Source organism: Pholcus phalangioides, unplaced genomic scaffold (assembly GCF_987345545.1).
Source record: "Pholcus phalangioides strain wild (caught in Gottingen) unplaced genomic scaffold, Ppha-v1.0 ptg000004l_1, whole genome shotgun sequence".
Lineage (NCBI taxonomy): Eukaryota > Metazoa > Arthropoda > Arachnida > Araneae > Pholcidae > Pholcus > Pholcus phalangioides.
The window spans coordinates 42,752,080-42,769,287 of NW_028301597.1; the positions used below are offsets into that span (position 1 = coordinate 42,752,080).

At 37.2% G+C, this 17,208-nt stretch overlaps 1 protein-coding gene across 1 annotated transcript; it reads right to left on the minus strand.

Moving 5' to 3' along the window:
- Positions 1 to 14,564: 14,564 nt before the first annotated feature.
- Positions 14,565 to 15,431, minus strand: LOC149087617 (uncharacterized). Its single transcript, XM_089231924.1, has one exon. It carries the CDS (start codon positions 15,429 to 15,431, stop codon positions 14,565 to 14,567), a length of 867 nt encoding a protein of 288 aa, XP_089088050.1.
- Between the last annotated feature and the right edge of the window lie 1,777 nt (positions 15,432 to 17,208).

A 17,208-nucleotide genomic window follows, 5' to 3' on the forward strand; every position in this document is an offset into this window, starting at 1 on the left:
GACGGCTCAGGGTCGAACACAAAACCTCTTCAAAAAAAGCTACTTATTTTCACAAAATCTTTTCAAAATGACCACAGGGTCACGTGATTCTAGAATGCTCCCCCCCCCCCCAGTATGTGACAATGGGTAATTGGCATGTATGATAAGCCGTCGAGAGGGGGCTGAACCGAAGTGACAGGCTGGTAACGCCCGGTGATTGACCCTTTCTTCCCAGAAATGTACTTTCTCCTTTTCTCCTTTCATTCTCCAAAGTTTTTCTATTTTCCGAAATAAATACACACATAAAGGCGGGATATACTGAAAATTTTGAACGAAATTATTGTAGCGTGTTTATAGATGCTAAGCATTCTATGGTAAATAACTCTATCAATATAGATTAGCTTTAACAGGCAATAAAATTTACTTGCTTTCGCTTTTGAAATATTGATATGATTAACTTAGTAACGAAATGTCAGAGCGTACTAAAAAGAAATTACTAATCCATCCACTAGGTATTTAAAAATGTCCCAATATCTTCAAGTTGAACACTCTAAATATTCTGAATCTCGAGAAGCATTCTATATATATGCCCCTTAATATTTTAATTGTGTTTTTTAAATTTGCAAGTGTTGAAGTATGTTCTCGCGATTTTGAGGTTCACCTAAAATGTGAATTATTTTTGAAAATCGAAAAGGTTTTTCGTAAATAATGTGCGTTGGAATTACTACTATTCGAGGCAAGGCATTGTAACAACTGATATTTGTCAGTTGATACAAATCTATTCGAGCAAAACTACAGCTACTTCCCAACCTTGGAACATCATTAAATAATTAATTTATCAAAACTTTCGGGTATAAAACTGCTTCTCAATGCTTTACTCACATTCTTTTTGAATATTCATTTCTTTTTTTCATGATATCTTATGATCGTGGAGTTAATTTCAAAAATGAGCGTAGGTTTAGTGAGATTGAATACGCATATTAGATATACAGTCATTTGCATCGGAATATAATAAAAGAATTCTCTCTGAAATATATAAATTTGGTGCATTAAATCATCTTACAAAAAAAAAAAAAAAAAAAAAAAATACATGAAAACACACAAGTAACATACTGAGAAAAAGTTTAAATACACAAATACTCGAAGTAAATAAAGTCTCTGGAATTCAAAACGTGAAAGAAAGTTGTAAGTAGAGCCCGGATTAGACGCTAAAACATGCACTAAAAATAAAGATGAATCTGCATTTTTAAAAATGTCGAAATATACCATGAAATAAAAATACCCGATCTTTTTCAAAAAATTAGAACACCCTAGAAATTTACGAGAGCAGTTCATAAAGAGCTCAAGTTGGAAAGATCAAATTAAGGGTATGGTTGTAATTAACATTTTCATCTTTCCACCTGTGTGAATTGTTGCAGCAATTAAGTAATAGCTTCTAAGAAAGAGTTAAAATCATGATGGAAAATGCAATTTATTTCTCCATACCATACGTCTTCAACTTCTGGAATCAAAAGGTAGAGAGCCTAACGTTCACACCTCCATCCAGAGATGGCTTCTAATCCATTGGCCTCTATTTTTTGTTTCCACTGAAGACTTCGTTTGAAGATGAAAAACGCAGATAGTATCAAGAATTCGCCAATGTATATCAAACCTCATCGATATTTCGATGGTTTCGTGATATCTGATGATTGTACCTGATACTAATCTTATCAAGAGATTGTGGACTTGAGATAAAATAAATAAATTAATAAAAACTGATCAATTGCAAACCGCTATCGGGGAGCCGATAGCGAAGATGGGATTTATAGCTGAGGCCCGATTCGGGTCTGTGCCGGACACTCATAAATTGAATGTCTTGATGCATAAAATCCATGGCCAAGACCAAAGATGGCCACAGTACAATGTATTCGTACGATATCAGCACGCGTCCCCCCCCCCCCCTCACACACACACACACAGTCCTAGCAAATACATGCGTAATTCTGCGTTTTTCAGAAATTTCCCGTTTTTCTACCCGTATTGCGAACATTGAATGATTGTAGGTTTGCATACATAACGAGGGAAGACATGAAACACTTATTCGATCAAGTTGATGTAAATTTGCATGAAAATATTCATGTAATACAGTAATAGGTTTTAAGCCAAATGTTCTAATTTTCTCAAACAGCTTTCGGAGTGTTCCAATTTTTTGAAACAAAGAGGAAAAAATTCATTTGTTATTTTACGACACATTTAATCTACTTTATTTTTTGCCACCGATATGCTCAAGATATGAAAGCTCATATGATATGATCATGATAGAAAAGGAAAATGCAAATTACAATTGTACTTGCGCTACAACTTTGAACTGCGCTTTCCAACTTAAATATTTCATGAACTGCTCTCGTAAATTTCTGGGTGTTCTAATTTTTTTGGAAAGGATGTATATATGCGAAAAATTGAAACCATCGTCGAATAATCCCGAATTATGGCATCAAAAATGAAAAATGATATATGCATTTGAAAGAAATAAAATATGAATTGGAATGTTAAAACAAATAAAAAAAAAAGCAAAAACACTCATATTATAATGCGGAAATATGCATAAAATATAAAAATATGTGCCTTAAAAATGCGTTAATATGCCTGCCCTAAAGGCTCAGAATATGTAGGGGGGGGGGAGAGTATTGAAAAATATACGTATAATTAAAATATATATATTTATTTATTTATATATGTATTTAAAGTGCGAAAATTTCCCTAAAGAGAAAATACTCCCAGGAAAAAAAAGAAAAAATCGTCCATTTCGGAATTCAGAAATAAGTCAGAAATGAAAAATATGCTAAAAAAAGAAAACGCATTTATGGTGCAAAAATATGCATTTAAAAATTTCCAGAAATATACCTTAAAATGAACAATAGTCAATGTTGAAATACTTTATTTAAAAAAAAAATTATTGAGTTATCTGATTATATCGAGCGAGAAACTGAATGGGGGAAGTCATTTTACTCGAGAATCGAGTAATAGTTTGGTATTTTTTATTTTTGTGAAAAATGGCATGGAATCCAAGTCAACCCTATGGAGAGGGACACGTGAAAGCACCAGCTTACTGAAGAAGCGAATTTTACAATAATAAAGCGACAAAAAACAAATGTGATTCATCAAGTAACCCCACAAAACTTCTCCACGAGGGTCCTCAGACTCCAATTCGCTGAATTTTAGTGAGGGACCCAGATTGGATTCATCTCGGGTTTCCACTGTTGAATAATGATATTCATCCATGGGCCTCAAAATTAATCATGTCAATTTCCACATGGGGCTCCCGACCTGGAAGCTTGTCGGTCATTCCCCGCTGCGAGTGCTATGAAATATTTTCATTTGTATTCATTTTACCAACGAATAAAACCCATCGCCCCCAACAAAATACGTTTACAAAATACATTTATCTCGGGCTTCAGCTGTTGCAAGTTCCACAATGTTAAACAAAAGACAACAATGAGATTCATCCAGGGCCCCCAAAATGAAACCTATCAATTTCCACATGGGCCCCTGACAGGCTCGTCATTGGGGGGTTATATATATACATACATTGAGTACATGTTCTTTGCCCCCCCCCCCCTGGAAAAAGTTGAAATGACGGCCCTGGTCTCCGACCTCGAAGCTTTTCCTTTTCCGACGTCCACAGCTGCGAGTGCCACGAAAAATTTTCATTTGTATTCATTTTACCAACGAATAAAACCCATCGCCCCCAACAAAATACGCCGGATCCAGAAAAGAATAAGATTCATCCCGGGCACCCAAAATGAAACGGGGTCTCCGACTCGGAAGCTTATCGGGTATACCCCTGTGAGGGCCATGGCAAATATTCATTTGTATCCATTTTACCAACGAATAAAATCCAGCGTCCCACGCAATCACTCCGGACCGAATTGGCGGATTTTATTATAGGTGGGTGGGGGGGGGGGGACTGGAAATATCTTGGGCTTCCGCTAACGGAAATTTTTCAGTTTTAAAGCAGTAAGAAAACAATGAGGTCCATCAAGGGCCTCTGGAAATTAAACCTTTTAACTTCCCCATGAAGGTATATGTGCAATGCCACCCCCACGTACCAAGACCCCGTGTGTTGGGAGCACTAGTAATTTATGTATATTATACAACGTCGGCATGACACCCACAAGGGCAGGGCTGACAGGGACTGGAACGATTCTTATCACTTTTTGATTTTTCACACTATAAATTAACCACAGAGGGGGCCCCTGCTGTGGGAGCCTCTCGGTACATACACATAACTTAGTCCCGATTGGGGATATGCAAGAGTTGGTCCCGATATGCAACGCCCCCCCCCCCCCCGCGACCCTCCAAATGACGGGCCTGCCCAAGAGGTTAACGTAGACATGCTGGAAATTTTTTTTCCATGAGATGCTTCAATAATTTGGTGATAATTTCAGTAGAACATTAAATTAGCACAAGAATCATAGTACATAAAACAAATGGTATATAGAACATTCGTTAAAAAATATACACGAAGATACCCTAACCCAGCGGTTCTTAAAATATTTCTCACTAACGGAGCCCTGCACGCGCGCGCGCGCGTGGGCCTTTCATTTTAATTGATTTATCATATTTTGTTTATTCATTTCATTTTCCTCGACCGGTCGCAGAGCACTGGAAAAGGCATACGGAGCAATAAACCTCAGAACAGTTGTTAAATTTCATAGGTTTGAATATATATTAACAGATACGAATAATAAATAGTTTTGTCAAATAAATTAACAATCTCTAATTTACTGGTAAAAACTTTCCTTTTCTTTCTTTCTTTTTTTCAACTACAACGTGGGTATTTGTGCCCTTTCCAAACCAAGTAACCCTTCTTTTCTCAATAAGCTATTCTTCTTTTCAAACATTGATAAGTTTGGGGAGGAGAGGTCTGTATTGTGTTGCAGGAAGGGGCAGTTTGATGATACTGTGTACCTGTCACTAACCGTACAATGAGATGGGGGAAGGAACTGGTTCCTGGCGAACGCTTTTATGAGTTCGAGCCGAAATGACGGTAGTTGTCTTCGGACTCATATATGAGTCTTCACCGTTAAGAAGGTTTTAAAGGCATTCGTTTACGATGTTTGCTCGGTGAGGACGGGTGTTGTGATCCATAAACACAAATTCTGCGCCCATGGCACCCCTAAACAAACGTACATGTTGTTCCAGAATGATGTCCCGATAAATTTGGGCTTTCATGGTTCCGGTTTGAACATGCAGATCTGTTCTGGAACCCAGTATAGCTCCACCCCAAACGGGCAATGCTGCACCACCGTAACGGTGTCGTTCAATGATGTTGTCTTGGTGGTAACGGGTACCTGGCGTTCTCCATATGAAAGTCTGACGTGAATCAGACTACAAGCTAAACCTGGGCTCGTCGGAAAACATCACACAAACCCACTGTGACGATGTCCACATTGCATGTTCTCTACTCCAGGCTAATCGCTGCCGACAGTGAGTTGCCGTAAGCGGAACACATCTGACAGGCCTGCGAGCATATAGACCAATATCTCTCAAACGTCTGCACACGGTTTGCCTTGAAACTGTGGTACCTGTGGCTGCAGGTAGCTGACGAGACAGGTCGGATGCTGTGCTCCGTCTGCTTCTTTTGGCGGTTACTGCCAAATACCGGTTTTCATTCGGCGTTGTAACTCGGGTGCGACCTGTACTGTAACGTCTACTGACATTCCCGTTATATTGGAATCGTTGCCAAAGCCTAGAGATGACACTTTGGGCAATTCCAAGTTCCTCGGATACTTCCATCTGAGTACGCCCACATTCCAGGCGGCCGATAATTCTACCACGTAAAAAATCATCCACATGCGTCCTCTGTGTCATAACTATTCGCTTATGGCACTGAGCGCCTTACAGAACTCTTGTGAACAATTTTACTTCTTTGCCACTATTCCTTATATAAGCCCCTCTTACACTCTCGTCATTGTGACATACTATCGGCATCATCTGGTGGCTTCCTGAAATTTGCATATCATTCTTGCAGATGTGTGTGATAATTCTACAGGTGAAATTTTTACTTTAGATTTCGATTTCCGTGTGATTCTGAATTATCCTTAATTTATGGATATGAGTGTAACTTCCTATCATTTCGAAATACGATCGAATTCTGTTATAGCAAAAACTATTGTAATTTCCAAATAAAAGTATACATAGTAAGTATGTATTGAGAATTCCGATATTATACGAAAGGAAAAATTTTCGTTATAACAAATTCTGTTATATCAAAAATCTCGTTATATAGCGAAAACTATTCTAAATCCTCAAATAAAAGTGTACATATGAACGATGTATTCAACAAAAGTGTACAAAACATTCCAAAACTTGCTGCACTGTTTTGGAGGGTTGTTCTTCAATGGTTTGTGCAGGGTCGCGTTTACTACACGCGGAGCCAGGTGCGAAAATGATAGCGGGGAATTGGGGGGGGGGGATCAGAAGTGTCTTGATAATTTCGGGGGCACCCCTTAGCCCCGAGTTTTATGTATTCTGTGGGAGGGGGGGAATCGACGATTCATAAAATTAAAATCACGAAAATTCAGAAAAATTGCAAGATATAATTTCAGCGTCCAATAATATTCAGAATGAATGCAAAAAATAATCCCAGTGCCCCTGAAAATTCAGAATAAACAAAAGAAATACTTCTTGATTAATGGAAATTCAGAATTCTAAAAATGATGAAAGCTCAGAAAAATTCTAGAATCATTTCTTTTTAAATAAAAATGCAGAATTCCTGAACATGTGAAAGGAAGTATTTATTGCTGTGAGTGCTGTGAGTCCAATATCGACTTTCTCAAATTTTTAAAATGTGCATATAGAGTTGTCTTTACAGGACATATTCTAGAAACATACATGATTTCAGCACAATCGTTCCCGAAATATACCGTCCCACACTTATCTACCGGGATACTCATACGAGATAAGACTGAAATTTCCATGTTCTTTGGGATACGGAAATTGAGCACTGCACGCGTCTGAACATGCGTATACTTTATGGGAATTTGTTGTTTTCTCAGCCTAAAACAAATAAATAATAGTAATAAATATGTAATAAAAACAAAATACGTATCACTTGCCTCATTAAATGCTAGGTAAAACTTATGCAAAAAAAAGCAATAACTAACTGATATGAATTGCTTTGCGTTATTTTTGAAATTTAACTTTTTATTATGCAAAACGTAGATAGGTAATTTTTTCCATCGAATAAAATTCCGCTATAGCGAAATTTTTTTTTCAGCCAATGTCAAAATTTGTAAAATTTTTAAATTCCTTTATAAGGATATTTCATTATAACGAAGTGATTTCTTCACTCCTTTAGAGCTTGTTATAACGGGATTCGATTGCATATTGAAAATCATTGAACCAAACATAAGAAACAATACCTTTTAAACAGCTATTAAATTGCGATTTGAGCCGTATAAAATGATTAATTAATAAAAAAAAACATGCTTCTCACATTCAGAAAAGAAAGAATTATCTGAATGTCACACACACACATGAAAAAAGGGCTTACAAAGGATGGTAATCATCATGCTCCCGTGCTGCCAGGAATCAGGCTAATAGGCAGAAAAGCTGCATTCCGATCATATTTTAGGGGTGGGGGGTGTTCTCCCTGCTCAAGAATCACGAGCTCCCCAAAAACTATGTTCCCGAATATTTGAAGCGCAACCCACTTTCATCAAAGAAATTTATCGGTGAGCTCTGCATAGGCTAACCATGTGTCCGGGAAATTTTTTTTTTTGTTTTTCCATGTGTCCCGTTTTTTTTGTTTTTTTTTCCTCTATTAAAATGTGCTATTCTGAAATCACTTTTCGGACTACGTGTTTCGGCTTTAATTAGGCAATATTTGTCTTTAACGATATTCAATTTTTTTTCAATATTTTATAAATACATTTAAGCCTTGATATAACAATACTATGCAGACCAAGAAAAAATATCGTTGTGGAGAAGTTATCGTTACAACGAAAGATAGCGTTATCATCTGGCACCGTCAGATTTATGCTGCATATTATTATGCTATCATAAAAGGCACTCACAAGCACCAAAAATATTATAATTGATTAATTGATCAATAAAATTCAGTTATTCGTTACCCACTGTAAAGCTGTTTATCGTACAATACTGTGGTGTGATACACAGAAATGAGCTTCATGGCAATTCCGTTACACATTGAACGAGTACGAAGTTTGGTCTATCATAAATTTCACACAGTTAAATGTTAAATATATTATAGGCTTTATTTCATCAACTGCAAACTCAAAGAAAATTGAAAAAATTTTCAATATGGAAAATATTAAAAAAAATATATATAGAAATTACACTTTTCAGTTCCTTGAAGCTACAAAGTATTTATATTCTGTATATATGTATTATTTTATTATATAATGGTATCTGTGTAACATATGTTGAAATTCGTGTATTTGTATAAAATATCTTTGTATTTGTGTAAATTTTGTGTGTGTAAAATAATAAAGAAAAAATCTTATGAGAAACAGCTTTTATGCACTAAATACGTCTAAAGAAATCAAATGACTAAAATAATATTTATAGAGAAATGTCAGTCACAAAAATTAAAAATAAAAACTCTAATTTTGCTCTCTGTATATTGCGTATGATGCCAATCTCTTTTATCCGCCGTAATCTTAAAGTCACTGATTTTATGACTCGAAAAACACCTGATGCTCGAGATTCAAAGCCACCTGAACAAACAGGATTAATACCATCCTTGATTCGTCCAAAAATGAATAATATTTAAGGATACGTACATGACGTAAGTAAAAGTCTCCGCCCTTTCAAATATTATCATAAAATAAAGAGCTTGACAGTTTCGACCGAATTTCTTTCGAAGATTGTAACGTCTGAAGCTTGTGAAAATCATGCAGATCCTCTCTCTTGTTGGACTCTTCAGTGCCCTATTCATATTGTTTGGGACAGCAATAGGTGAGATATTTCTAGACTGAATTTCATATTTTGATACCAATTGTAAAGTACCATTTAATCGCAATGCAAGATGGCGAAACTGAACTTGGCTTTTTCAGAACACACTTTTAACTATAAAAATTTATTGGATTGGCAGCAAAGTTGGCGCATCAATAAACAAATCTTAGGCCAACTGCCACGTTAGAAAGAGTCAGGTCAAAGTGAACCATAAAATGAGTTTTTCACAAAAAACTGAAAATTATGTACATTATGCAATGTATGTAAATGCGTGTGTGTGTACGTACGTGCACTATACTTAGTTTGTCGTAAATATAAAAGAAATTAGAGTAAATGTGAAGAAGGCACATGCAATCAATGTATACTCACTGAAAAAACGCAACCAGATTTTTCGGTAAATGTGCTGCTAAATAAACGCAAATAGGAGACTTCAAAAAATCTAGTATCTACAGTTATATAAAAATACGTATTCACTATTGACGTTTATAAACGTCATAAACAGAGCAGTATAGCCGAATCTTACTAAATAACGTGGTCTGAAATTTGAGAGATTGGATTTTCTTTTTTAAATAAAAAACCAGAAACACAATTGTTCTAGAATCTAGATGGTGCTGCAATGAAGTCAGTGCTGCATTTCTCAAGAATATGAATAGTTTCCTTCAAATTAATTGGTGAATCATCCAAAATCACAGCGTCATTTTACTATTAAGTCGTCGGTAATCTATCAAGTTTTCCCTGATCGTAAAGAGGTTAAGCTAACTTTGCTAGACTTTGTCTTGTCTTCATATCAGTTGAAAGTCGCGTAGCAGAAAGCATCGAAGATGGTAATAGAAGATGTCGTAAAGCATGCATTCAGACAAAGTGCAGGCAATTATGCGAATCGTCTCTAGAGAGCAATGTATTCAACTTGGTTGTGAAGCCATAGCTATTCAAAATTCTAAGTCGAATTTTATGAAAATTTGGTGCATTACACGCACGCATCTTTGAGCTCAGCTTATCTGTTGTGTGTGTGTGTCTTGAAATACTGACGCTTATTCTGGAAAATATGGTATTGGAAATTTGTTTCATAACTCATAAATATATATTTGTTCCTGAAATTTTTTCACACTTCATGATACAATATATTTAATATAAAGCCAACCTAAATTGTGTTTTCAGCTGAAGTAAGTCAAAATTATGTTTTTCCACTTCTCAAACCACTTTTAGCAACTAAAAATAGTTCGATTATTTGTCATTTCATATTTTTTTTTTTTTGGGAACAAAAATAGGAAACACACAAACCAAGACAAATGTATGGGATGCCTACAAAATCTACCGTGAAAATCATAAAAATAATAATGATAATAACGACAAATAATTCTTTTTCGGATTCAACTCAGGACCGCAATCCACTTATTCGGGGGGGGGGGGGATTATATAATCATTATGCCTCTTCAGTAGCAACCCAAATATGGCAACGTTCTCAGATCATGAACAGTGACAAATTGTTTGTCATTTTATGGTGGTAGAGTTCTGGAACGCCCTGAAAAACATAATTTCCAATTTTCGATTATTTTTAATGATACTTTGTTGAGAATTTGAAATGATCATGGACGATATTCCTTACACTCCCGAATCAAAAGCACGTACCCATTTAAAAAGATGTACGTGTGCCCCTGTATGTATCTCAGTTTTGGGAAAAAAAATGTATGGTTCACATGTTCTTTGTCAAGCACATTTAGGAAAAACTGAAGTTTTAGTTTGTGTGGGTTATATCGCTATCCAGTGCAATGATTTGTATTAGCGCGCTCCACATGGAACTGAACTGAACAAATCGAACACGACCACAGGTTTTGTCGCGTCAGCTATGTAAAGGTATGAACATAGCACATCCGGGTTTCCGATTCTGGAAACCCGCGTCGTCTCCAATTGGTTAATTAGTTACTCCGAATTTCAATTTTTTCTAGCTTTTAAGAGCGGGTGATTAACGAAAAAAAATTATTGTTATTTCCAATTCCGGCAGTCGGTAGCGATTGGGCCAAAGGGGAATAGAGAAACGCCGGGCATTTGCATTGCGCGTTGGCCCTTTACGCAAAGCTGCTGTGAAAATCTGAAAATTCCCCGGGGATTCCGCGCGTGTTAGACTAAGACCGCTCACAATCTAGTTCAAATACTAAGGCCGGGATTACACTATAAAAGTTTGATAAAAGATCCTTTATAAAACTTGAAAAATTGAACGAATAAGTGCAGCGGTTACATTCGAACAAATGCAACCAGTGATCCTTTTTGTTGAATTTTTCAAGTTTTATGAAATCCCCTTTTACAAAACTTTTTATAGTGTATTCCCTGCCTAAAAGAAATTCAAACTATGAACAGATCTGATGAAATTTAATTTGTAGCGGAAAACCTTCATGCACCATGAGCACCCTCCAGTCAACAGTAAACCACGCCCACTATATGATTCGGATACCAGGATGCACTATAATCGCACCGTAAGCTCAGTGCTCCGGAGGGCGCGGTCATGCCGGAAAAGAAAACTTAGGCGGTAGTTCGGCTTGTATGGAACGCAAGCTGTTCCACAATTCAAACCCCGTTCCGTTCAAAGTTATTCTGCACTCTTATGCTGTTTTGAGCCGCTATCGGATTTGGCGTAAAACGGTGTTGCGCAGTGCAGTACGTGTGGGCTCAGCTTTAGGGCCCTTTCACACGGAGCGGATGCGGGTCCGGAAGAAGTTTTAACAATTGGAATATACTGCGCCTTTCAGACGAGCCGAAAAATCTCCGCACCTAGGAAATGTTCATGCGGGTCCGGACGTCGTCCGCATGTGTGAAAACCTAAGTGCGGGCTCCGCATCCGCACATAGAAGTTTTGACAATAGGTTTATTCGGAGCTATTCAGACGATGCGGATGCGGAGCGAATTCGTCCGCATCTTTGGCTACTTTTTGAAGGTGATTTTTCACGGAATTTTTTTAATTATTTGCCATAAATACCCTTAAAAACACCATATGATGGTCCCTGCTCATTAATATAATGTACCTACATATGTGTATCCCTTCGTTTCCTTCTGAGATTGAGATATAGCAACTTTAACTGCCTTTTGTCCATACTTAACAATTTTATACAATAAAACTTGACAACAACGGCCACTTACGGGATCAAAATTATAAGCCGTTCTGTTCATTACGAATATTTAATTGACTAAATACTTTAATAACTTTCAAATTTAATTTAAAAATAATAATTTTTTTCTTTTTAAATTTTTAAAATTATTTAAAAATATAAATATCTGAAATATTATTTTAAATATTTGTTATTTTTTTAAATTTTTAATCTGTTAATTTTTTTAAACTTTAAAAAAATACTTTTATTAAACAACGTTATCCACGTACGGTGTTCACTCAGGGCCGGATTAAGACGTTTGAAGACCCTAGCGCTTGAATAGTTTTGGTGGTTCCCCCCGAATACCTACAAGTATATTTTACTCAATATTTAGTCTATAAACTTAAAAAAATGAAATTTTATATTTCAGAAGTGACTAATCTAAGGATGGGATTTCACTCTAAAAGGTTTATGAAAGTTATTTTATAAAACTTGAAAAAAAGCAACTAATAAATTGCAAGTGCAACCGATAAATATATTAGTTGCTTTTTTTAAAAGAATTATTATAAAATTTTTATAGTGTAATCCACACTTGAGGCCGGGATTATACTATAAGGTTTTGTAAAAGATCTTTTATAAAAGTTGAAAAATTCAACCAATAGGCGCATCGGTTGCATTCAAGCAAATGCAACAGGTGATCTTAATGGTTGAATTTTTCACGTTTTATCAAAGAGCTTTTACAAAACTTTTATAGTGTAATCCCGGCCTAAGACAGAATTGTGATGTGAATATTTCTAAGCACAGACATTTTGAAAGTCCCAACCCCTCCCTTTTTTTATACTTGCAAATTCTTTGATATTTGCTGAATTTTTTTTTTTTTTTTTGGAACATCGAATGTTTTGGATGTTTTTGGATTGGATTTTTCGAACATTGGATGTGTTTTTGGAATTTTCTTTCATATTTTTCCGAAAAGACAGATTTTTTTCAAAATTTTTTGAAAATATTTTAAGATATTTTCTCCCATCGACTACTTGTGAGGATCGGAATGGAGTCATCTTTAGGCTCAATGATAAAAACCACCAAAGAATGCCTCTAGGCTGCCTATGGGCACTGAATCAGGGGTGAAGGAGAAAAATAATTACAAAAATTGCGAAAAAACAGTTGTTATGCACGAATTTCGAACTAAAGATGCGGGCGATTCGTCCGCATCTTTAGTCATCTTCGTCCGCAAAGCGCTCGTTTGAAAGGGTACGCGGACCCGCGTCCGCATCCGCATCCGCTCCGTGTGAAAGGGGCCTTACTTAAAAACCTTCGTTTTGTTTTATATAATTATTATTATATAAGTAAGAAAGTTTCCGCTAATTTCTTAAAAGACCTACGTTATGCTTGGTTTTATTCACTTATAAATTATGGTACAATTACAAAAACTGTACAGTACAAAACTGTTTTTTCGCAATTTTTGTAATTATTTTAAATAATTTATTTTAAATAATTTATTTTAAATTATTTTTATTATAATAAAGTTTAAAAAAATTAACAGATTAAAAATTTAAAAAAATAACAAATATTTAAAATAATATTTCAGATATTTAAATTTTTAAATAATTTTAAAAATTTAAAAAGAAAAAAATTAAATTTTTTAAATTAAATTTAAAAGTTATTAAAGTATTTAGACAATTAAATATTCGTAATGAACAGAACGGCTTATAATTTTGATCCCGTCAGTGGCCGTTGTTGACAAGTTTTATTGTATAAAATTGTGAAATATGGACAAAAGGCAGTTAAAGTTGCTATATCTCAATCTAAGAAGGAAACGAAGGGATACACGTATGTAGGTACATTATATTAATGAGCAGGGACCATCATATGGTGTTTTTAAGGGTATTTATGGCAAATAATTAAAAAAATTCCGTGAAAAATCACCTTCAAAAAGTAGCCAAAGATGCGGACGAATTCGCTCCGCATCCGCATCGTCTGAATAGCTCCGAATAAACCAATTGTCAAAACTTCTATGTGCGGATGCGGAGCCCGCACTTAGGTTTTGACACATGCGGACGACGTCCGGACCCGCATGAACATTTCCTAGGTGCGGAGATTTTTCGGCTCGTCTGAAAGGCGCAGTATATTCCAATTGTTAAAACTTCTTCCGGACCCGCATCCGCATCCGCTCTGTGTGAAAGGGCCTTTAGATGACTGAAAACATGTCATTCGGGGTAAAAAGGATCGAGAAAATGTGTCCTGTCAATCAAACATGTTTTAGCAATTCTGAGCGAAAATGTTTTGATACATCAATTGGGGTATTAAATTATATCTTGTTTATATATAATCAGCCCGTAAGTATTATGTAATAAACAACTAATTTTTTGCTAACAAATTGTTATTGTAATGGAATAAACACTTTTTTTCCAAAAAGTTTAGTGAAATTTCAAGGACAAAATTTTTGGTAAAACTTCAAAAGTGAACTCTTAGGCCGGGAGTACACTATAAAAGTTTGATAAAAGTATTTTTATAAAACTTGAAAAATCCAACCAATAAGGTTATCGGTTACATTCTTGAAAATGCGGCCGGTGACCTCGTATCAACGAGGAAAGATAGATTCGTTTCCATGTCTTTCACAAACAGGCGACATGACGTAGGTGGGAAAGAGCAAGTCGACTCTACACTTTGCTGAGTTCGTTTCACGAATATTTGCAGGGAGAGACATTTCTTGGCATCGGTGCCGAATCGTCGATGATACCAACACTCGTCGCGATTTTTCGATCTGCTACGCGGTCGCGGGTAGCGATTTTGGTACGGGCTACGACTTCGCCCTCGCGAAATTTCGTCCATTCGCAGATGGAGCTTTTCGATTTCCGACAACAAACGTTCCTCGATGGAAACCGCGGAAGAGTTAGAACAGGCACTTACCGCTTGTGGTGCTACGTCCATGACACAATCGGCTATTTCGGCCGCTTTGTCCATCGTAAGTGGTGTGACCGCAGCCAGGATGGATTGCACAGATGTCGGCAAATGTTGAAGAAACAGTTCCAACAAGAGCTTGTCCGGAACGCTGTGTGAATCCGCGTGACGCCGCATGACGCGCAAAAGTTCACTTGGGCGACGATCACCGAGTGAGAAGATCTCCCCAGTGAGAAATTTCCGTATCTCTTGCTGTGACGAGTCACCACTGCGCTTGATTAATTCCGATTTCACGTGTCCGTAGGGATCTGTTGTCGTTGGATTCGTGATGACATCGCTGATGATGGAAGCTGCTTCCGGTGGTAGATGGACCACTATGTATTTGAATTTTGTGCGACAGTCCGTTACCGGTTTCGGAATCCCCAGTTCGAAAGTTGATTCGCACATCAGGAACCACAGTGTAGGATCGGCGAAATTGTACGGTGGTAGCTTTACCACTGCAACGTCCGCCATAATTTCGCTTTTGCGTGGGCGAGAATGTTCAACTGCACGTGTTGTTTCCGTTGAGATGCGCCCGCTGTTTTTTTTTTGATATAATGTCTCAACTGATGATCAGACTTTCAAAGGTCACCAATATCGGGATTATGAGAGGCATCGGTAGTATTATTAGACGGTTGCGTGTAGTTTCAATGCGTTTTTATCTTACACGAAAAGACGGACTTTATTTACACGATATACTATGTACAGGACGAGAAACGAACTGCGTAATAACTAGAATAATCACATGATGGCGCTTTGAGCGCGTACATCAATCATCGCTCTGAGGAACTGGCTTTCTTACGCCACACCGTATTTAGATCGTTGAGTTTATTACTCCAGTTACTTATCTAAAAGTCATCCTGAAAGGTAACCATGGCCGAATCACTCCATGCTCAGTCTTGGAGCCATCAGTGTACATCTTATATTTAGCCTGTGGGTGTATTTGTCCTTTTAGGTCAATGCGGCATTCCTCTAAGGATGCTAGGACCATCCTGTGATTCTCTTTTCCATCTGAGCGTAGGAAAGTGTCTCGCCATTCCCCAGCGTAACAGGAGTTTTGAGACGGGTCAAGAGGCTCAATTTGGCTTCACATTTTACCAGGGGACTGAGCGGGGAGCAATCCCAGTATGACATGGAGTGCATTTGTGGGCGTAGTTTAGTAGGCCTTAGAGACATATAGCAGATATCCTCTCTGAATTGAGTCAAAGCGCTTCGGTAGTGATACGGTAGCATTGGCTCCCCATATGGCGGCTCTACACACCAGAAAACGTTGTGCGACCGTGATGTAAAGAGTCCTGCGCATCCTAGTTTTGATTCTCTAATTCCTGCCTGCTATGCAGTGAAACCTCGTGAGTAGCTGATTAGATCTTGTGTTCATCTCTGTGATATGGTCTTTCCAGTCCAATACATTTTATTTGTCGTTAAAATGTATACCCAGAATTTTAATTTTGTGGAGTCTCTTGCTGAAGCTGTTTGACGAACGAATTTGTATCGGACGTTACCCTTTGGGGGAAGACCCATACAAAGTTTGTTTTTTTGGAGGATAATTTAAGGCCGTTTTCAGTTAGCCAGTTGCTGATATCAGCCAGGACGCTGGAGGTGTTTTTACCAACTCCCTCCACCGTGGGGCTCGAGAACAATACGATAATGTCATCCGCATAGGTCTGGACCCGCACGTTATTTGGCCGCTTGAGCTGGAAGATGTTGTATGCACAACAATACGCAGCATACACCGCATTAAGAAATACAGCTCAATACGCAATACAGCACTACAGCATCGCAATAAGCACCACAATAAGGCATAACCACTGAAACACGATAAGCAAGCGGTACACTATTATCAGTGATGCATAACTATTTGCAGTGCCCCGCAATAAGCAATACAGTCCAACACGCAATGCACCCACAAAACACAATAAGCACAGCATTGCAATGAGAAATACAGCACGCGATGCATCACAATGAGCAATACAGCATGCGATACATCACAATGAGCAAAGCACCATAACAAGCAATGCATTAGAATAAGCAATCCAGAACGCGATGCATTACAATACGCAATGCATCAAAAATAGCAATCTGCCACTATTTACAGTGCACCGCAATACAGCATAAAACGCAATGTACCACAATACACGATGTATCGCAATAAGCGAAGCCACCATAATATACACAAAAAATACTGTATTACAGTAAGCAATACATCACGCGATGCGCTGCAATGCACCACAATAAGCAATACAGCATAATT